The 23,597-nt window shown below is 49.1% G+C and overlaps 1 protein-coding gene across 1 annotated transcript in view; it reads right to left on the minus strand.

Moving 5' to 3' along the window:
• Positions 1-336: 336 nt before the first annotated feature.
• LOC311121980 (mothers against decapentaplegic homolog 3) overlaps positions 337-23,597 on the minus strand; it is a 37,161-nt gene continuing 13,900 nt past the window's right edge. Inside the window, exons 2-8 of the mRNA XM_084196408.1 lie at positions 15,228-15,421; positions 14,691-14,825; positions 10,784-10,909; positions 6,873-7,085; positions 4,628-4,765; positions 4,307-4,451; positions 337-714 (exon numbers count right to left, since the gene is read on the minus strand). Coding sequence (XP_084052534.1) covers positions 591-714; positions 4,307-4,451; positions 4,628-4,765; positions 6,873-7,085; positions 10,784-10,909; positions 14,691-14,825; positions 15,228-15,421 — 1,075 coding nt within the window. The 3' untranslated portion in view covers positions 337-590. The remainder of the gene's footprint in view (positions 715-4,306; positions 4,452-4,627; positions 4,766-6,872; positions 7,086-10,783; positions 10,910-14,690; positions 14,826-15,227; positions 15,422-23,597) is intronic.

Genomic DNA, 23,597 nt, shown 5'->3' on the forward strand with positions numbered 1-23,597 from the left:
GGCGTTTTACAATTTTGCACAAACCCCCCCCCCCCCCCACCAACAAACGCCTAACCATAGAAACAAACTCAACTGAAATGTGTAAAACTTCATGTTCTTCTAGCATGCTATATAAAAAGCAGTATCACTCGCCGCTCCAAAAATACCCGATCGAATAATTATCTTGCACCTCTATATAAACACATGTACAACTAACTACACAATGATAACCCAAAAACAGAAAAGAAACGGAGGAATCTCATGACTTAAAAACCTCCCATGTTACAGCGCCGTTGGCACTGGATGCCGACATATTAAACATGTTCAATAAAAAAAATGGCTAATGACAGAGAGGATGACAACTCAGTCCTGTTTTAATGCACTCGCCCCCTTTTGCCACAAACATGTAAAAAAAAAAGTGCTACCAACAGTTGGTGTGGAGGGGAGAGTATGTTGCAGACGAGGCTTGGGCTTTCTTAGCCTACAGGCTCTTCTTCCAAAGACTCAATGCCTGCTGAAATCTCTCATCCTTTAGTTTATTTGTTCACGGTCTGAAGTCTGTGTTTTATTCACCCGGTGCTGTGACAGAGAGGGTGGGGTGGGGAGTATTCCTACGACACGCTGGAGCAGCGGATGCTAGGGGAACCCATTTGCATGAGCACCTTGTCCAGCCACTGCAGTGGGCCGTTGAGGTGCAGCTCGATCCAACAGGGGGTGCTGGTCACCGTCTGTCGCCTGGGTCGAGGGACCGAACAGGAGGAGACATAAAGAAACAAGAGGTTAGTTCACTGCAGTACACAATCAACTAGGATCTTTATTCTACCTGTATATCACAGACAATGACATCCATTTTCTTGTAGGTTTTCAACACAGTTTGTGAGTTTTTTTTAACAAGACTATCCTTTGACAACACCTTGTTTTTAGTTCCTTACCACTCTATCGCCATAGTGTTGTCCATGGCAACTATTAACAACATAGTCATATTATACTACTGTAAATCACACAACTCAAAGATTATCCTTTTCAGTGGGAGGAGGTCATTAGGTAATAGCCTGGTCGAGATGTCTTTGTGCTGTTTTGCCAACTCCTTAGATCTGGAACCAGGCTAGAGCAGACTGGGCAGTAATACTACAGTGATCTGGAACCAGGCTAGAGCAGACTGGGCAGTAATACTACAGTGATCTGGAACCAGGCTAGAGCAGACTGGGCAGTAATACTACAGTGATCTGGAACCAGGCTAGAGCAGACTGGGCAGTAATACTACAGTGATCTGGAACCAGGCTAGAGCAGACTGGGCAGTAATGCTACAGTGGTCTGGAACCAGGCTAGAGCAGACTGGGCAGTAATACTACAGTGATAGAAGTCAGTAGTGGGCTGTGTCTGAAGAGACAAGGAGACACGACGTCCCACCCTGGGACAGCAACACAGCGGCCACACTCTCTTCCCCCCTCCCTCCACCTCCCTCCCTCCTACCCTCCCGCCCTCTACCCTCCCTCCCTCTCTCTACCCTCCCTCCCTCTACCCTCCCTCCCTCCCTCTACCCTCCCTCCCTCCCTCTACCCTCCCTCTACCCTCCCTCTACCCTCTCTCTACCCTCTCTCTACCCTCTCTCTACCCTCCCTCTCTCTCTCTTGCATTCCATCCCCCTTACACAACTCCCTCTGTCTCAGTCCTGTGTGCACTGGGCTGAGCTGGTCTTTTTTTTAAATAGTGGAAACACATGAACACTTTATCAATGGCTGCTAATGGAAAACGTCTGTACAACTGTACCTACGGCATGTGCTTGAATTGTTAATTAAAACTAAATATTTGAGTGAGAAATTGCACAGGGGAAATAATAAGCATAGCTGGACACCACACTACTGTAACCTAACCCTGCCCCTAAGGGTTGGACACCACACTACTGTCCCCTAAGGGTTGGACACCACACTACTGTCCCCTAAGGGTTGGACACCACACTACTGTCCCCTAAGGGTTGGACACCACACTACTGTCCCCTAAGGGTTGGACACCACACTACTGTAACCTAACCCTGCCCCTAAGGGTTGGACACCACACTACTGTCCCCTAAGGGTTGGACACCACACTACTGTCCCCTAAGGGTTGGACACCACACTACTGTCCCCTAAGGGTTGGACACCACACTACAGTAACCTAACCCTGCCCCTAAGGGTTGGACACCACACTACTGTCCCCTAAGGGTTGGACACCACACTACTGTCCCCTAAGGGTTGGACACCACACTACTGTCCCCTAAGGGTTGGACACCACACTACTGTAACCTAACCCTGCCCCTAAGGGTTGGACACCACACTACTGTCCCCTAAAGGTTGGACACCACACTACTGTCCCCTAAGGGTTGGACACCACACTACTGTCCCCTAAGGATTGGACACCACACTACTGTCCCTAAGGGTTGGACACCACACTACTGTAACCTAAGGGTTGGACACCACACTACTGTCCCCTAAGGATTGGACACCACACTACTGTCCCTAAGGGTTGGACACCACACTACTGTAACCTAACCCTGTCCCTAAGGGTTGGACACCACACTACTGTCCCCTAAGGGTTGGACACCACACTACTGTCCCCTAAGGGTTGGACACCACACTACTGTCCCCTAAGGGTTGGACACCACACTACTGTCCCCTAAGGGTTGGACACCACACTACTGTCCCCTAAGGGTTGGACACCACACTACTGTCCCCTAAGGGTTGGACACCACACTACTGTCCCCTAAGGGTTGGACACCACACTACTGTAACCTAACCTTGAACCTAAGTGTCTTCACATGCTGAGTTGTGTCTGGACCGGAGTCTCTGGCTCTGCTCTCTCTCCTCCTGTGTGTGTGTGTGTGTGTGTGTGTGTGTGTGTGTGTGTGTGTGTGTGCGCGCGCTGGGGATCTTCCCGGTGGAAAGCTACCACTGGCTCCCAGCACAGAAGCCCCTGGAGGCTCCCCCCTCTCTTCTCCAAACAGATGAGTCAGACTACAGCATGGAAAAGAGGAGGACAGGAGGGGGGAAAAGAGGAGGACAGGAGGGGGGAAAAGAGGAGGACAGGAGGGGGGAAAAGAGGAGGACAGGAGGGGGGAAAAGAGGAGGACAGGAGGGGGGGAAAGAGGAGGACAGGAGGGGGGAAAAGAGGAGGACAGGAAGGGGGAAAAGAGGAGGACAGGAGGGGGGAGAGGAGGACAGGAGGGGGGAAAAGAGGAGGACAAGAGGGGGGAAAAGAGGAGGACAAGAGGGGGGAAAAGAGGAGGACAAGAGGGGGGAAAAGAGGAGGACAAGAGGGGGGAAAAGAGGAGGACAAGAGGGGGGAAAAGAGGAGGACATGAGGGGGGGAAAGAGGAGGACAGGAGGGGGGGAAAGAGGAGGACAGGAGGGGGGGAAAGAGGAGGACAGGAGGGGGGAAAAGAGGAGGACAGGAGGGGGGAAAAGAGGAGGACAGGAGGGGGGGAAAAGAGGAGGACAGGAGGGGGGGAAAAGAGGAGGACAGGAGGGGGGGAAAAGAGGAGGACAGGAGGGGGGGAAAAGAGGAGGACAGGAGGGGGGTAAAGAGGAGGACAGGAGGGGGGAAAAGAGGAGGACAGGAGGGGGGGAACTGACAGCTCCCTTTGATACAGCACATGTGTGTTTGGCTGAAAACAGAGCGGTGGGCACAGCCAGGCCTGTTTCTATGGGGAAGAGAGGAGGACACCAGCCTCGTACGTTCCATCCCCATCTCGCCAGCTTACATTCTGTTTCACTACACAGATACAGTCTGGCCACGACCAGATTCAAACCGACCAATCAGCATCCTCTGATCATCTGTGGGGGTGGTTTAGTTGATCAGGACAATGAGAAGCGTCTGTAGTGGAAAATCATAACAACAATGGCTGATCTTGAGGTTAGTGTTGCTATAGCAGCAGTTGTATCAGAACAGGAGGGCAGAACTTATATGAAAGAACAGCAAATAACTGCATTGAAGGATTTTCTCAGTCTTCTCCCTACTGGGTTCGCAAAGCGCTTGATTTACCAGCTAGCTCAGTTTGAATCTGGTCGTATCCAGAATGTAAGCTTGCGAGATCAGGATGGTTCGTACGAGGCTAGCGAGATACAGGGTCATGGCCTAGTCAGACACTGGAGACAATGTGGAGAGGCTGGGGGGGGAGGGGGGTTGAGCATCGTTACTTAACTCTGCACCCCTCAGCCATCCCACATAGTTGGTCTATTCCTGAATCAACTAGTCAGCTAATCAGGTGGGAGCATGGTATCGACTACTGACAGGGGTGACTCCGTTTAATACATGAAACCTTCATTGTATGAGAGCTGTGGACTATGGTTACCTGTACTCTGCTCCCCAGCCCTTGACGAAGCTCATGCGGATGGTGCACATCCTGGTGAGCTGGTAGACCGCCTCGAAGCCCTGGTTCACCGACTGGGCCAGCAGGGCAGCAAACTCCTGGTTGTTGAAGATCTTCAGGTTGCAGCCTACGGAACCGTCACACAACTGTCAGACAACCATCCGACAAAAGTTACAGTCAGACAATGAATGAGGTGTGTGTCCAACGTGTGCTGGTGAGTAACGACAGAGTGCGAGTCATTGTGGAAATTAACCTACTGTGCGTCAACTTTTTGTCTCTCACACACACACTCTCAGCTCTCACCTGGTGGGATCTTGCAGACAGTGGCGGGGTGCCAGCCGTAGCGCTGGTTACAGTTGGGGCTCTGGACGAAGATGGCACTGTCGCTGAGGCACTCTGCAAACACCTCTCCTCCAATGTAGTACAAACGCACCCCTCTGCCTGCAGACACATACAGACAGAACCATTAATCTAGGACTACAGCCACTGGGGAGTCCACCCCTGGTGTACACACAGACGTCCATTCCCTGACCTAACCCCTACCACCCCTGGTGTACACACAGACGTCCATTCCCTGACCTAACCCCTACCACCCCTGGTGTGTACACACAGACGTCCATTCCCTGACCTAACCCCTACCACCCCTGGTGTGTACACACAGACGTCCATTCAATTCACTTTGAACAATGATGACAATGAACATGTGATGTATATCTAAAGACATATTTAGGAAACCTGTTCTCAAGTATTCCCACAAATAAAAATTGACATGTGATCACGTCTCACTGTAATCTAGGTATGAAATTATTGTTAATTTCCAATACAATCTCTTATTTGGCTTAGTTGTGGTCAATTTGCAGTGTACAAATTATTATAATTATGCCCCTCAACCATTCTCTGACAAAAATAGGCACACGGTTGAATATAGTTGCCTACCCCTGACCTAACCCCTACCACCCCTGACCTAACCCCTACCACCCCTGACCTAACCCCTACCACCCCTGACCTAACCCCTACCACCCCTGACCTAACCCCTACCACCCCTGACCTAACCCCTACCACCCCTGACCTATCCCCTACCACCCCTGACCTAACCCCTACTACCCCTGACCTAACCCCTACCACCCCTGACCTAACCCCTACCACCCCTGACCTAACCCCTACCACCCCTGACCTAACCCCTACCACCCCAGACCTAACCCCTACTACCCCTGACCTAACCCCTACCACCACTGACCTAACCCCTACTACCACTGACCTAACCCCTGACCTAACCCTTACTACCCCTGACCTAACCCTTACTACCCCTGACCTAACCCTTACTACCCCTGACCTAACCCCTACCACCCCTGACCTAACCCCTACCACCCCTGACCTAACCCCTACCACCCCTGACCTAACCCCTACCACCCCTGACCTAACCCCTACCACCCCTGACCTAACCCCTACTACCCCTGACCTAACCCTTACCACCCCTGACCTAACCCCTACCACCCCTGACCTAACCCTTACCACCCCTGACCTAACCCCTACTACCCCTGACCTAACCCTTACCACCCCTGACCTAACCCCTACCACCCCTGACCTAACCCCTACCACCCCTGACCTAACCCCTACCACCCCTGACCTAACCCCTACCACCCCTGACCTAACCCCTACCACCCCTGACCTAACCCCTACCACCCCTGACCTAACCCCTACTACCCCTGACCTAACCCTTACCACCCCTGACCTAACCCCTACTACCCCTGACCTAACCCTTACCACCCCTGACCTAACCCCTACTACCCCTGACCTAACCCCTACCACCCCTGACCTAACCCCTACCACCCCTGACCTAACCCCTACCACCCCTGACCTAACCCCTACCACCCCTGACCTAACCCCTACTACCCCTGACCTAACCCTTACCACCCCTGACCTAACCCCTACTACCCCTGACCTAACCCTTACCACCCCTGACCTAACCCCTACTACCCCTGACCTAACCCTTACTACCCCTGACCTAACCCTTACTACCCCTGACCTAACCCTTACTACCCCTGACCTAACCCCTACCACCCCTGACCTAACCCCTACCACCCCTGACCTAACCCCTACTACAACTGACCTAACCCCTACCACCCCTGACCTAACCCCTACTACCACTGACCTAACCCCTACTACCCCTGACCTAACCCCTACCACCCCTGACCTAACCCCTACTACCCCTGACCTAACCCCTACTACCCCAACCCCTACTACCCCTGACCCAACCCCTACCACCCCTGACCCAACCCCTACCACCCCTGACCTAAGGTATTGGTAGCAGCTAATACAACTGCTCTCTCTTTCTCTTTACTTCGGTGTGAATGACCTTGTAACCACAATCCTGTTTCATGCGGCTACCATGTGTGGGCAGTACATGTGGTTCAGGTAGTAAGTAGGGGTAGTCCTAAAGTTGACCAGTTATCCCATCTAACAAAGCTATTCCATTTCACTTTCCCCCTCATGTCAATGACCTAGCATCGGCCACGTGTCAGTTTGTCAGCGGTTTATTTGTCAGTACCAATGTGTCTGCGCGTCAGCTCCACAGCGGCGTTACGGTTGACGTTGGAGAGGAGGCCCAGGCAGAAGCGCTCCGAGTTGGAGGGGTCAGTGAAACCGTCCACGGTGAGGGACGGCTGGGAGGCGTGGAAGGTCTCGCCCACCCGCTGGTTCAGCTCATAGTAGGAGATAGAACACCAGAAGGCCGGCTCACAGTACATCACAGGCTGTAGGTCTGAGAGACAGAGGGGGAAGGGGAACACTTTATTTAGATAGTCCCAAGTAGATGCTTTGTACATCACAGGTCAAACATTTTTAGAACACCTACTCATTCAAGGGTTTTTCTTTATTTTTACATTGTAGAATAATAGTGAAGACATCAAAACTATGAAATAACACATATGGAATCATGTAGTAACGAAAATAAAGTTAAACAAATGAAAATATATTTTATATTTGAGATTCTTCAAATAGCCACCCTTTGCCTTGATGACAGCTTTGCACACTCTTCGCATCCTCTCAACCAGCATCATGAGGTAGTCACCTGGAATGCATTTCAATAACAGGTGTGCCTTCATAAAAGTTAATTTGTGGAATTTCTTTCCTTCTTAATGAGTTTGAGCCAATCAGGTGGGGGGGGGGGGGGGGGGGGGTATACAGAAGATAGCCCTATTTGGTAAAAGACCAAGTCCATATTATGGCAAGAACAGCTCAAATAAGCAAAGAGAAACGACAGTCCATCATTGCTTTAAGACATAAATGTCAGTCAATCTGGAACATTTCAAGAACTTTGAAAGTTTCTTCCAGTGCACTCGCCAAAACCATCAAGCGCTATGATGAAACTTGCTCTCATGAGGACCGCCATAGGAATGGAAGATCCAGGGTGCCCTCTGCTGAGAGGATAAGTTCATTAGAGTTACCAGCCTCAGAAATTGCAGCCCAAATAAATGCTTCACAGAAATCAAGTAACAGACACATCTCAACATCAACTGTTCAGAGGAGACTGTGTGAATCAGGCATTCATGGTCGAATTGCTGCAAAGAAACCACTACTAAAGGACACCAATAAGAAGAAGAGACTTGCTTGGGCCAAGAAACACAAGCAACGGACATTAGACCAGTGGAAATGTGTGCTTTGGTCTGGAGTCCAACTTGGATATTTTTTGTTCCAACCGCTGTGTCTTTGTGAGACGTGGTGTGGGTGAACGGATGATCTCTGCATGTGTAGTTCCCACCGTAAAGCATGGAGGAGGTGGTTTTATGGTGTGGGGGTGCTTTGCTGGTAACACTGTCTGTGACTTATTTAGAAGTCAAGGCACACTTAACCAGCATGGCTACCACAGCATTCTGCAGCGATACGCCATCCCATCTGGTTTGGGCTTAGTGGGACTATCATTTGTTTTTCAACAGGACAATGACCCAAAACACACCTCCAGGATGTGTAAGGGCTATTTTACCAATAAGGAGAGTGATGAGTGCTGCATCAGATGACTTGACCTCCACAATCACCCGACCTCAACCAAATTGAGATGGTTTGGGATGAGTCGGAAGACAGAGTGAAGGAAAAGCAGACAACAAGTGCTCAGCAAATGTGGGAACTCCTTCGAGACTGTTGGAAAAGCATTCCAGGTGAAGCTGGTTGAGAGAATGCCAAGAGTGTGCAAAGCTGTCATCAAGGCAAAGGGTGGCTATTTGAAGAATCTCAAATATAAAATAAAACTTTTTTGGTTACTACTATTTCATAGTTTTGATGTCTTAAACTATTGTAGAATATAGTAAAAATAAAGAAAAAACCTTGAATGAGTAGGTGTTCTAAAACTTTTGACCGGTAGTGTAGATGTTCAATAGATGTTGAATTACCGTCAACAACATAACTAACTAACCCTAACCTTTACCCCTACCCTTACAAAGATCATCTATATGGGACTATCCAAATAAAGTGTGAACGAGAGACTTGTTGTACTGTATTGCTTTGGCAACTTTGGATTGCTTCTTTCATGTAAACAATCAATTGTATTGAACAGAGTAAAAGACAGAACAGGAGTGGACGAGGAGGGAGGGAGGGAGGAGGAGATAGAGGTGGGGAAGGAGGGAGGGAGGGAGGAGGAGAGAGAGGTGGGTAAGGACAGGAGGGAGGGAGGGAGGGAGGAGGAGAGAGAGGTGGGTAAGGACCGGAGGGAGGGAGGGAAGGAAGAGGAGATAGAGGTGGGGAAGGACAGGAGGGAGGGAGGGAGGGAGGGAGACTGAAGAGAGAGACAACAGCAGAGCCAGGGGAGTAGAGGACATAAAGATGGAGGGAGACTGAAGAGAGAGATAACAGCAGAGCCTGGGGAGTAGGACATAAAGATGGAGGGAGACTGAAGAGAGAGATAACAGCAGAGCCAGGGGAGTAGAGGACATAAAGATGGAGGGAGACTGAAGAGAGAGATAACAGCAGAGCCAGGGGAGTAGGACATAAAGATGGAGGGAGACTGAAGAGAGAGATAACAGCAGAGCCAGGGGAGTAGAGGAGATAAAGATGGAGGGAGACTGAAGAGAGAGATAACAGCAGAGCCAGGGGAGTAGGACATAAAGATGGAGGGAGACTGAAGAGAGAGATAACAGCAGAGCCAGGGGAGTAGAGGAGATAAAGATGGAGGGAGACTGAAGAGAGATAACAGCAGAGCCAGGGGAGTAGAGGACATAAAGATGGAGGGAGACTGAAGAGAGAGATAACAGCAGAGCCAGGGGAGTAGAGGACATAAAGATGGAGGGAGACTGAAGAGAGAGATAACAGCAGAGCCAGGGGAGTAGAGGACATAAAGACGGAGGGAGACTGAAGAGAGAGATAACAGCAGAGCCAGGGGAGTAGAGGACATAAAGATGGAGGGAGACTGAAGAGAGAGATAACAGCAGAGCCAGGGGAGTAGAGGACATAAAGATGGAGGGAGACTGAAGAGAGAGATAACAGCAGAGCCAGGGGAGTAGAGGACATAAAGATGGAGGGAGACTGAAGAGAGAGATAACAGCAGAGCCAGGGGAGTAGAGGACATAAAGATGGAGGGAGACTGAAGAGAGAGATAACAGCAGAGCCAGTGGAGTAGAGGACTTAAAGATGGAGGGAGACTGAAGAGAGAGATAAGCGCAGAGTCAGCTCCCAGAAGCACAAAGCAGAAATGTGGAGACAGTGGAGCCTATGGCAAATTACAGGGTTCCGTAACCAAAACATTCGGAAAACGCTTGCACAGTTCTCGTAACAGCAAGGTTTTTTTTTTTTTTTACTTTTCCATTCTAACTACTTCAACATTTGCCTTTGAAGTGCAGTGAACTGTCTTGGCCTATGTGAAGGCACTGTCTATTTGAAGTACAGTGTACTGACTGGGCCTATTTGAAGGCACAGTCTATTTGTTTTTTCTACAGTAGCTTGGGCCCGAAACCCCACAGTGATTTTCCACACTGATATAATAACCAACAGGATATTATTATTGATGTTAGTGTGGGTTGACTGTGTTGGCCAGCTCTGGGCTCAGATGGGACCGAGACAAAGGCCTTTCATGAGCAGACCAGGCTTCCTCTGTTACAATACGGAGCGGTGGACTGGCTTCCCGAGGGAGGGCTGAGGTGCAACGCTTGTCCGCTAGTTAGCGCAGACACACACAATCTCATTGTCTCACACACCACTTTGTGTCTCAATCTCACAAATAAACATCCACAAACATACGGCCAGATAGCAAAAAATGTTTGCGTTAGCGGTACCTGCGGCGAAAAATAAATACCAATAATTGATCATGCCTTCTCGTCTCTCTGCAGCAGACATATGGTGAGCAATATGTTTGGAACATCAAATTGCAATAAAACCGCAGTATCAAATCGCAATACATATAGAATCGGCACCTAACTACGGTGATAATATTGTATTGTGAGGTCCCTGGACATTCCCAGCCCTAACACTTACCTAAATTGCTGTGTGTTGGAGAGACTGGGTTGGGTGACAGGTTGGGTGAGCTGGTGTCCATGCTGTGGTTCATCAGGTGATCACTGGTCTCCCCATCTTCACTGAGATAGCCTGGCGGAGGAGTCTCTGAAACACACACACACACACACACACACACACACACACACACACACACACACACACACACACACACACGATTAGTAAACCACACTAAACAGAGTAAACAACCATTATGGTTGGTAGGTTCTTCTAATAACATGGACCAACATGGCTCCACATCTGCATATTAACAACACCCTCTATCATTAAACTCTCTGCCAATGCTTTTATTCAGGGAAGGGAAGGGAAGTGGAAACCAGTAGAAAACACAGGTGGAATGTATTGACTGAGTTAGTTCTACTCCTGACGGGCGGAATGTATTGACTGAGTTAGTTCTACTCCTGCCAGGTGGAATGTATTGACTGAGTTAGTTCTACTCCTGCCAGGTGGAATGTATTGACTGAGTTAGTTCTACTCCTGAGTTAGTTCTACTCCTGCCAGGTGGAATGTATTGACTGAGTTAGTTCTACTCCTGAGTTAGTTCTACTCCTGCCAGGTGGAATGTATTGACTGAGTTAGTTCTACTCCTGCCAGGTGGAATGTATTGACTGAGTTAGTTCTACTCCTGACAGGTGGAATGTATTGACTGAGTTAGTTCTACTCCTGAGTTAGTTCTACTCCTGCCAGGTGGAATGTATTGACTGAGGTAGTTCTACTCCTGACAGGTGGAATGTATTGACTGAGTTAGTTCTACTCCTGACAGGCGGAATGTATTGACTGAGTTAGTTCTACTCCTGACAGGCGGAATGTATTGACTGAGTTAGTTCTACTCCTGACAGGTGGAATGTATTGACTGAGTTAGTTCTACTCCTGCCAGGTGGAATGTATTGACTGAGTTAGTTCTACTCCTGACAGGTGGAATGTATTGACTGAGTTAGTTCTACTCCTGACAGGTGGAATGTATTGACTGAGTTAGTTCTACTCCTGCCAGGTGGAATGTATTGACTGAGTTAGTTCTACTCCTGACAGGTGGAATGTATTGACTGAGTTAGTTCTACTCCTGCCAGGTGGAATGTATTGACTGAGTTAGTTCTACTCCTGATAGCCTGTAACAGGGGGGTCAATTTGTCCTCCAGAGGTAGTAACGGACCATGTGCTGGTCTGGTCTTCATGAGGCAGTGTCTGCTTCTGGCGGTCTGGCATCTCAAGGCACCACAGACATCGTTTGTGCCAAGCAGAGGCTGCCCACCTCCTCTGGACTCAGTGTGTGTGTGTGTGTGTGTGTGTTTGGCAACTGTTCATCCGGTCTGCTGATGTGGCTCACACCTCTGCTAGTGTCTGTCTGAAGGTAGGTTAGGGGCCTAGGAGGCCACCCAAAATCACTGAGAAGGGAGGGGAGGAGAGGGGCCTAGAGGAGTTGGGGGGGGGGGCTAGAGGAGATAGTGGGGATGGGGGGCTAAAGGGCTAGAGGGGATGGGGGGCTAGAGGGGATGGGGGGGCTAGAGGGCATGTGGGGCTAGAGGGGATGGGGGGCTAGAGGGGATGGGGGGCTAGAGGGGATGGGGGGCTAGAGGGGATGGGGGGGCTAGAGGGGCTAGAGGGGATGGGGGGCTAGAGGGGATGGGGGGCTAGAGGGGCTAGAGGGGATGGGGGGGCTAGAGGGGATGGGGGGGCTAGAGGGGATGGGGGGGCTAGAGGGGATGGGGGGGCTAGAGGGGATGGGGGGCTAGAGGGGCTAGTGGGGCTAGAGGGGCTAGGGGGGCTAGAGGGGCTAGGGGCTAGAGGGGATGGGGGGCTAGTGGGGCTAGAGGGGATGGGGGGCTAGAGGGGATGGGGGGGCTAGAGGGGATGGGGGGCTAGAGGGGCTAGTGGGGCTAGAGGGGCTAGGGGGGCTAGAGGGGCTAGGGGCTAGAGGGGATGGGGGGCTAGTGGGGCTAGAGGGGATGGGGGGCTAGAGGGGATGGGGGGCTAGAGGGGATGGGGGGGCTAGAGGGGATGGGGGCTAGAGGGGATAGAGGGGATGGGGGGCTAGAGGGGATGGGGGGGCTAGAGGGGATGGGGGGGCTAGAGGGGATAGAGGGGCTAGAGGGGCTAGGGGCTAGAGGGGATGGGGGGCTAGTGGGGCTAGAGGGGATAGAGGGGCTAGAGGGGCTAGGGGCTAGAGGGGATGGGGGGCTAGTGGGGCTAGAGGGGCTAGGGGCTAGAGGGGATGGGGGGCTAGTGGGGCTAGAGGGGATGGGGGGCTAGAGGGGATGGGGGGCTAGAGGGGATGGGGGGCTAGAGGGGATGGGGGGCTAGAGGGGCTAGAGGGCTAGAGGGGATGGGGGGCTAGAGGGGATGGAGGGGCTAGAGGGGATGGGGGGCTAGAGGGGATGGGGGGCTAGAGGGGATGTGGGGCTAGAGGGGATGGGGGGCTAGAGGGGATGGGGGGGCTAGAGGGGATGGGGGGGCTAGAGGGGATGGGGGGCTAGAGGGGATGGGGGGCTAGAGGGGATAGAGGGGCTAGTGGGGCTAGAGGGGCTAGGGGCTAGAGGGGATGGGGGGCTAGTGGGGATGGGGGGCTAGAGGGGATGGAGGGGCTAGAGGGGATGTGGGGCTAGAGGGGATGGGGGGCTAGAGGGGATGGGGGCTAGAGGGGATGGGGGGCTAGAGGGGCTAGTGGGGCTAGAGGGGATGTGGGGCTAGAGGGGATGTGGGGCTAGAGGGGATGTGGGGCTAGAGGGGATGTGGGGCTAGAGGGGCTAGTGGGGCTAGAGGGGATGGGGGGCTAGAGGGGCTAGAGGGGATGTGGGGCTAGAGGGGATGTGGGGCTAGAGGGGATGTGGGGCTAGAGGGGATGTGGGGCTAGAGGGGCTAGTGGGGCTAGAGGGGATGGGGGGCTAGAGGGGATGGGGGGCTAGAGGGGATGGAGGGGCTAGAGGGGATGTGGGGCTAGAGGGGATGTGGGGCTAGAGGGGATGTGGGGCTAGAGGGGATGGGGGGCTAGAGGGGATGTGGGGCTAGAGGGGATAGAGGGGCTAGTGGGGCTAGAGGGGATAGAGGGCTAGAGGGGATAGAGGGGCTAGAGGGGATGGGGGGCTAGAGGGGATGGGGGGCTAGAGGGGATGGGGGGGCTAGAGGGGATAGAGGGGCTAGAGGGGATGGGGGGGCTAGAGGGGATAGAGGGGATGGGGGGGGCTAGAGGGGATAGAGGGGATAGAGGGGCTAGAGGGGATAGAGGGGCTAGAGGAGATGGGGGGGCTAGAGGGGATAGAGGGGATGGGGGGCTAGAGGGGATAGAGGGGATGGGGGGGCTAGAGGGGATAGAGGGGATGGGGGGGCTAGAGGGGATAGAGGGGATGGGGGGGCTAGAGGGGATAGAGGGGATGGGGGGGCTAGAGGGGATGGGGCTAGAGGGGGTGGGGGGCTAGAGGGGATGATAACTAGCCAGGAGAAGAACTAGCCAGGAGGAGAACTGAAAAAAAAGTGACTGAATAAAAACCATTGGCTGTCACAACTAGACTGTGTGAGAGCGGGCAGACAAGACACAATCCCAGACACTGAGCTGTGTGAAACAAGGTCAAGCATTGCAAACTCTTTGCCAGTCTCCGCCACTCACCTGTCTTGTCCGCTTGAATGGGATTTTAACTTGCTTTTAAGACGGTTCTCACCGACCTTACACTCATTTTAAACTTGTCTCACTTAAACCAGTCTCACCCACTTTAAGACTTCTATAACGTGCTTCATAAATCAAGATTGGTCTCACCTGCTCTAGGAATCTGTGTGAGGACTAGTCTCACCTCCTTTAGCACTGGTCTCAGCAGTAATAGGACTGATATCTCACTTGGTATGTAGACTTGTCTCACTATTTATAGGACTGATATCTCACCTGGTATGTAGTTGCTCTGTGGCTCGATGCCGGCGGGGAAGTTGGTGTTCTCTGGGATGGAGTGGCTGTAGTCGTCCAGAGGAGGAAACTCACTGGGGATCTCTGTGTGTCTGGGAACCAGCACAGGGGGCAGCACTGCAGACATGCACACAATTAGACATTTATCACACACAGACAGAAACAGGAAGAACAGAAATGCACAGACACACGGTGCATTGTTTCTCTAACACACTGACAGATGTAGCTCAGTTGGTAGAGCGTGGCGCTTGCAACGCCAGGGTTGTGGGTTCGTTTCCCACGGGGGGGCCAGTATAACTGTAAGTGGCTCTGGATAAGAGCGTCTGCTAAATGACTACAATGTAAAGAATGTGAATATAGAAGTTATAGACAGCCTAAACATAAGAGCTAAGCCTCCCACATCTGTCAAACTAGTTGTCATAGAGCTAATACATTTAAAAGATGTGCAATACATGCTACTGAAGCGAATCTCATTGAACCTCTCATGATCTTTAAATGAGAAGGGACAGTTGTCCGTACCTGGCGTCTCCACCCTCTGGTAGTGGTAGGGGTTGACACACACCTCATCCTTCTTGGTGTGGAAGGCGTACTCGCAGAGCTCGATGGCCCGCAGCTCGTGGTGGGACTGCAGGTCGGGCCAGCGCCACAGACGGCAGTAGATGACATGGGGCAGGCCCTTCCTGTGGGACACCTGCAACCGCCCATCCAGAGACCTGGCAGAGAGAGAGGTTCCTTTGGTTGTTGTTGTTGTAACTGCTTTGGAGGCATAAGTTCATTAACATTTTTGTTGCCTTTTGGCACATTGCTTGAATAGTTTGCTATTCTTGAAATGGCCAACTCCAAATGGTAAATTCACAATCTCACTAATGCGAGAGTACAGAAGCTCACACCCCATAAAACCCCATATACTGAGATATAAGCAAAAGCATTTCACCTTGCAAGCAAAAAAATGTGCAGCCCCCCCCCCCCCCCCCCCCTGCAATTCTACACATTTTACCATTGGTACGGAGAGAAGATTGTGCAATTTTATACACTACATGAAATGGGTTTCCATGGTCAAGCAGCCGCACACAAGCCTAAGATCACCATGCGATATGCCAAGCGTCGGCTGGAGTGGAAACGCGTTCTCTGGAGTGATGAGTCATGCTTCACCATCTTGCAGTCCGACGGACGAATCTGGGTTTGGAGGGTGCCAGGAGAACGTTACCTGCCCCAATGCATAGTGCCAACTGTAACGTTTGGTGGAGGAGGAATAATGGGAATGTTTTCCATGGTTCGGGCTAGGCCCCAATGTTCCAGTGAAGGGAAATCTTAACAGTACAGCATACAATGACATTCTAGACGATTCTGTGCTTCCAACTTTGTGGAAGGGCCTTTCCTGTTTCAGCATGACAATGCCCCCGTACACAAAGTGAGGTCCATACAGAAACGGTTTGTCGAGATCGGTGTGGAAGAACTTGACTGGCCTACACAGAGCCCTGACCTCAACTCCATCGAACACCTTTGGGATAAATTGGAACGCCGACTGCGAGCCAGATATAAATCTCCCAACATCAGTGCCCGACCTCACTAACGCTTGTGGCTGAAGTCCCCGCAGCGATGTTCCAACATCTAGGGGAAAGCCTTCCGAGAAGAGTGGGGCTGTTATAGTAGCAAAGGGGGAGACTAACTCCACATTAATGGCCATGATTTTTGACGAGCAGGTTTCCACATACTTTTGGTAATGCAGTATATATATATATACACACACACACATACACAGTGAGGGAAAAAAGTATTTGATCCCCTGCTGATTTTGTACGTTTGCCCACTGACAAAGAAATGATCAGTCTATAATTTTAATGGTAGGTTTATTTGAACAGTGAGAGACAGAATAACAACAAAAAAATCCAGAAAAACATGTCCAAAATGTTATAAATTGATTCGCATTTTAATGAGGGAAATAAGTATTAGACCCCCTCTCAATCAGAAAGATTTCTGTCTCCCAGGTGTCTTTTATACAGGTAACGAGCTGAGATTAGGAGTGCTCCTAATCTCAGCTTGTTACCCAAATAAAAGACACCTGTCCACAGAAGCAATCAATCAATCAGATTCCAAACTCTCCACCATGGCCAAGACCAAAGAGCTCTCCAAGGATGTCAGGGACAAGATTGTAGACCTACACAAGGCTGGAATGGGCTACAAGACCATCGCCAAGCAGCTTGGTGAGAAGGTGACAACAGTTGGTGCGATTATTCGCAAATGGAAGAAACACAAAATAACTAAATTTCCCTCGGCCTGGGGCTCCATGCAAGATCTCACCTCGTGGAGTTGCAATGATCATGAGAACGGTGAGGAATCAGCCCAGAACTACACGGGAGGATCTTGTCAATGATCTCAAGGCAGCTGGATCCATAGTCACCAAGAAAACAAATTGGTAACACACTATGCCGTGAAGAACTGAAATCCTGCAGCGCCCGCAAGGTCCCCCTGCTCAAGAAAGCACATATACAGGCCCGTCTGAAGTTTGCCAATGAATGTCTGAATGATTCAGAGGAGAACTGGGTGAAAGTGTTGTTGTCAGATGAGACCAAAATCGAGCTCTTTGGCATCAACTCAACTCGCCGTGTTTGGAGGAGGAGGAATGCTGCCTATGACCCCAAGAACACCATCCCCACCGTCAAACATGGAGGTGGAAACATTATGCTTTGGGGGTGTTTTTCTACTAAGGGGACAGGACAACTTCACCGCATCAAAGGGACGATGGACGGAGCCATGTACCGTCAAATCTTGGATGAGAACCTCCTTCCCTCAGCCAGGGCATTGAAAATGGGTCGTGGATGGGTATTCCAGCATGACAATGACCCAAAACACACGGCCAAGGCAACAAAGGAGTGGCTCAAAAAGAAGCACATTAAGGTCCTGGAGTGGCCTAGCCAGTCTCCAGACCTTAATCCCATAGAAAATCTGTGGAGGGAGCTGAAGGTTCGAGTTGCCAAACGTCAGCCTCGAAACCTTAATGACTTGGAGAAGATCTGCAAAGAGGAGTGGGACAAAATCCCTCCTGAGATGTGTGCAAACCTGGTGGCCAACTACAAGAAACGTCTGACCTCTGTGATTGCCAACAAGGGTTTTGCCACCAAGTACTAAGTCATGTTTTGCAGAGGGGTCAAATACTTATCTCCCTCATTAAAATGCAAATCAATTCATAACATTTTTGACATGTGTTTTTCTGGATTTTTGTGTTGTTATTCTGTCTCTCACTGTTCAAATAAACCTACCATTAAAATTATAGACTGATCATGTCTTTGTCAGTGGACAAACGTACAAAATCAGCAGGGGATCAAATACTTTTTTCCCCTCACTGTATATACACAGTGGGGAGAACAAGTATTTGATACACTGCTGATTTTGCAGGTTTTCCTACTTACAAAGCATGTAGAGGTCTGTAATTTTTATCATAGGTACACTAACTGTGAGAGACGGAATCTAAAACAAAAATCCAGAAAATCACATTGTATGATTTTTAAGTAATTAATTTGCATTTTATTGCATGACATAAGTAGTTGATACATCAGAAAAGCAGAACTTAATATTTGGTACAGAAACCTGTTTGCAATTACAGAGATCATACGTTTCCTGTAGGTCTTGACCAGGTTTGCACACACTGCAGCAGGGATTTTGGCCCACTCCTCCTTACAGACCTTCTCCAGATCCTTCAGGTTTCGGGGCTGTCGCTGGGCAATACGGACTTTCAACTCCCTCCAAAGATTTTCTATTGGGTTCAGGTCTGGAGACTGGCTAGGCCACTCCAGGACCTTGAGATGCTTCTTACGGAGCCACTCCTAAGTTGCCCTGGCTGTGTGTTTCGGGTCGTTGTCATGCTGGAAGACCCAGCCACGACCCATCTTCAATGCTCTTACTGAGGGAAGGAGGTTGTTGGCCAAGATCTCACGATACATGGCCCCATCCATCCTCCCCTCAATACGGTGCAGTCGTCCTGTCCCCTTTGCAGAAAAGCATCCCCAAAGAATTATGTTTCCACCTCCACGCTTCACGGTTGGGATGGTGTTCTTGGGGTTGTACTCATCCTTCTTCTTCCTCCAAACACGGCGAGTGGAGTTTAGACCAAAAAGCTATATTTTTGTCTCATCAGACCACATGACCTTCTCCCATTCCTCCTCTGGATCATCCAGATGGTCATTGGCAAACTTCAGACGGGCCTGGACATGCGCTGGCTTGAGCAGGGGGACCTTGCGTGCGCTGCAGGATTTTAATCCATGACGGCGTAGTGTGTTACTAATGGTTTTCTTTGAGACTGTGGTCCCAGCTCTCTTCAGGTCATTGACCAGGTCCTGCCGTGTAGTTCTGGGCTGATCCCTCACCTTCCTCATGATCATTGATGCCCCACGAGGTGAGATCTTGCATGGAGTCCCAGACCGAGGGTGATTGACCGTCATCTTGAACTTCTTCCATTTTCTAATAAATGCGCCAACAGTTGTTGCCTTCTCACCAAGCTGCTTGCCTATTGTCCTGTAGCCCATCCCAGCCTTGTGCAGGTCTACAATTTTATCCCTGATGTCCTTACACAGCTCTCTGGTCTTGGCCATTGTGGAGAGGTTGGAGTCTGTTTGATTGAGTGTGTGGACAGGTGTCTTTTATACAGGTAACGAGTTCAAACAGGTGCAGTTAATACAGGCAATGAGTGGAGAACAGGAGGGCTTCTTAAAGAAAAACTAACAGGTCCGTGAGAGCCGGAATTCTTACTGGTTGGTAGGTGATCAAATACTTATGTCATGCAATAAAATGCAAATTAATTACTTAAAAATCATACAATGTGATTTTCTGGATTTTTTTTGTTTTAGATTCCGTCTCTCACAGTTGAAGTGTACCTATGATAAATATTACAGACCTCTACATGCTTTGTAAGTAGGAAAACCTGCAAAATCGGCAGTGTATCAAATACTTGTTCTCTCCACTGTATAAAAATAAACACACACACTACCAGTCAAAAGTTTGGACACTCATTCAAGGGTTTTTCTTTATTTTTTACACAATAGTGAAGAAACCAAAACTATGAAATAACACATTTAAAAATAATGTAGTAACCAAAAAAGTGATAAACAAATCAACATATATTTTATATTCTTCAAATAGCCACCCTTTGTCTTGATGACAGCTTTGCACACTCTTGACATTCTCTCAACCAGCTTCATGAGGTAGTCACCTGGAATGCATTTCAATTAACAGGCGTGCCTTCTTAAAAGTTAATTTGTGGAATTTCTTTCCTTCTTAATGCGTTTGAGCCAATCGGTTGGGTTGTGACAAGGTAGGGGGGTATACAGAAGATAGCTCTATTTGGTAAAAGACCAAGTCCATATTACGGCAAGTACAGCTCAAATAAGCAAAGAGAAACGACAGTCCATCATTGCTTTAAGACATGAAGGTCAGTCAATACGGAACATTTCAAGAACTTTGGAAGTTTCTTCAAGTGCAGTCGCAAAAACCATCAAGCGCTATGATGAAACTGGCTCTCATGAGGTCAGCCACAGGAATGGAAGACCCAGCGTTACCTCTGCTGCAGAGGATACATTCATTAAAGTTAGCAGCCTCAGAAATTGCAGCCCAAATAAATGCTTCAGAGTTCAAGTCACAGACACATCTAAAGATCAACTGTTCAGAGGGGAATGTGTGAATCAGGCCTTCATGGTTGAATTGTTGAAAAGAAACCACTACTAAAAGGACACCAATAACAAGAAGAGTCCTGCTTGGGCCAAGAAACACGAGCAATGGACATTAGACCGGTGGAAATGTGGTCTGGAGTCCAAATGTGAGATTTTTGGTTCCAATCGCCGTGTCTTCGTGAGACGCGGTGTGGGTGAACGGATGATCTCTGCATGTGTATTTCCCACCGTAAAGCATGGAGGAGGAGGTGTTATGGTGTGGGGGTGCATTGCTGGTGACACGGTCTGATTTATTTAGAATTCAAGGCACACTTAACCAGCATGGTTACCACAGCATTCTGCAGCGATACGCCATCCCTTCTGGTTTGGGCTTAGAGGGACTATCATTTGTTTTTCAACAGGACAATGACCCAACACACCTCCAGGCTGTGTAAGGGTTATTTACTGAGAAGGAGAGTGATGGAGTGCTGCATCAGATGACCTGGCCTCCACAACCCCCCGGCCTCATCCCAATTGAGATGGTTTGGGATGAGTCGGACGGCAGAGTGAAGGAAAAGCAGCCAACGAGTGCTCAAAATATGTGGGAACTCCTTCAAGACTGTTGGAAAAGCATTCCAGGTGAAGCTGGTTAAGAGAATGCCAAGAGTGTGCAAAGCTGCAATCAAGGCAAAGGGTAGCTATTTGAAGAATATCAAATATAAAATATTATTTTGATTTGTTTTACACTTTTTTGGTTACTCATACTGATGCACCTTGATTTAGGATCCCAGTAGCAGAGGGAGGCTGTCTAGGCCACAGAAGACCCGTTAGTACGTTACAATACCGACAGGGTTTCCTTCCCCCATGGCCATCTGTTGTCAACGAAACATTTAGACCACTCAGCCATGTGGGGGGAAACAGCCTGCACTCTTGAATTGAACTGAAAACATTATTCCATTATAACCATGTAAAATATTCAAACCATTACCAATGGAATTAGAATGTTTCCTTCACAGAATTTGAGGCCAGTCAGAAAGAGATCTTCACGGCGTATAAAAACAAACTACATAGCACTCCCACCACAGCTTAACCCCTTATCGTCGTGGGTCAGAGCTGTGTGATAAGGGTTTTTTGGTCTAATGATAAGTGGCGATGATATCCCTAACTCAGAGACAGGAAGTCTAAAACAAGAAGCTACCCATGGCTTGCAGCTTGCGTTATTAGTATGACAACTTGTAGCTGGGGTAGGAAACGTGAAGCCGATTCATCACAAATGAATTTCAAATTCTTTTTTGTAACTTTACTGTTCATTCTCTGGTTATGATTACATGGTCGAAATTCTGACGTGAATTATTACCATCTTGGTAAAGAGATATTATCCTGATGACGGTCCAAAACAAACAATGAGAGGACATTCGGTCGTTTCATGTCATTTCAGCAAGCCCTGACACAACACTCACCATCTCAAGATTGTTCTGAAATTATTTCTGTAGTTAGAAACAGATAAGATTGCCATTCCTGAAACATTTTATTCATTTTTTATTTTTAGAAATTCAGCTAATTGATTTGCAACCAAATTGGCCATGTGAATTTAAAGGATTCAGATAATATTCAGTAAATATAATACCCAACATCCGATTTGGACCAAACTTCATCCTACAAATGAGTAAGACACATCAAAAGCTACCCATGGACCCCATGACAATCCAACAAACAGTATACACTATCAGTTCACTGTTTGACAAGTACAGTGCCTTCGGGAAAGTATTCAGAACCCTTGACTTTTTCCACATTTTGTTACAGCCTTATTCTAAAATGGATTAAATTGTCCCCCCCCCGTCAATCTACACACAATAACAAAGCAAAAATAGGTTTTTAGAAATGTTAACAAATTTATTAAAAATAAAAAGCTGAAATATGACATTGACATAACTATTTACAACCCTTTACTCAGTGTTTTGTTGAAGCACCTTTGGCAGCGATTACAGCATAGAGTCTTCTTGGGTATGACGCTACAAACTTGGCACACCTGTATTTGTGGAGTTTCTCCCATTCTTCTCTGCAGATCCTCTCAAGCTCTGTCAGGTTAGATGGGGAGCGTCGCTGCACAGCTATTTTCAGGTCTCTCCAGAGATGTTCAAGCTGGTTCAAGTCCGGGCTCTGGCTGGACCACCCAAGGACATTCAGAGACTTGTCCCGAAGACACTCCTGCGTTGTCTTGGCTGTGTGCTTAGGGTTGTAGTCCTGTTGGAAGGTGAACCTTTGCCCCAGTCTGAGGTCCTGAGCACTCTGGAGCAGGTTTTCATCAAGGATCTCTCTGTACTTTGCTCTATTCATCTTTCCCTCGATCCTGACTAGTCTCCCAGTCCCTGACGCTGAAAAACATCCCCACAGCATGATGCTGCCACCACCATGCTTCACCGTAGGGATGGTGCCAGGTTTCCTCCAGACATGACGCTTGGCCAGAGAATCTTATTTCTCATGGTCTGTGAGTCTTTAGGTGCCCTTTGGCAAACTCCAAGCGGGCTGTCATGTGCATTTTACTGAGGAGTGGCTTCCGTCTGGCCACTCTACCATAAAGGCCTGATTGGTGGAGTGCTGCAGAGATGGTTGTCCTTCTGTAAGGTTCTCCCATCTCCACAGAGGAACTCTGGAGCTTTGTCAGAGTGACCACCTCCCTGACCAAGGCCCTTCTCCCCCGATTACTCAGTTTGGCCGGGTGGCCAGCTCTAGGAAGAGTCTAGGTGGTTCCAAACTTCTTCCATTTAAGAATGATGGAGGCCACTGTGTTCTTGGGGACCTTCAATGCTGCAGACATTTTTGGTACCCTTCCCCAGATCTGTGCCTTGACATAATCCTGTCTCGGAGCTCTACGGACACATCCTTCGACTTCATGGCTTGGTTTTTGCTCTTACATGCACTGTCAACTGTGGGACCTTATATAGACAGGTGTGTGCCTTTCCAAATCATGTCCAATCAATTGAATTTACCACAGGTGGACTCCAATAAAGTTGTAGAAACATCTCAAGGATGATCAACGGAAACAGGATGCACCTGAGCTCAATTTCGAGTCTCATAGCAAAGGGTCCGAATACTTAAGATGTTCCTGCTTTCAATTTTTTATACATTTGCAAAAATTTCTAAAAACCTGTTTTCACTTTGTCATTATGAGGTAGTGTGTAGATTGATGAGGAAAACAAATGTCATTTAATCCATTTTAGAATAAGGCTGTAACAAAATGTGGAAA

Source organism: Coregonus lavaretus (genome assembly GCF_964263955.1).
Source record: "Coregonus lavaretus genome assembly, contig: HAP1_SCAFFOLD_766, whole genome shotgun sequence".
NCBI classification, from domain to species: domain Eukaryota; kingdom Metazoa; phylum Chordata; class Actinopteri; order Salmoniformes; family Salmonidae; genus Coregonus; species Coregonus lavaretus.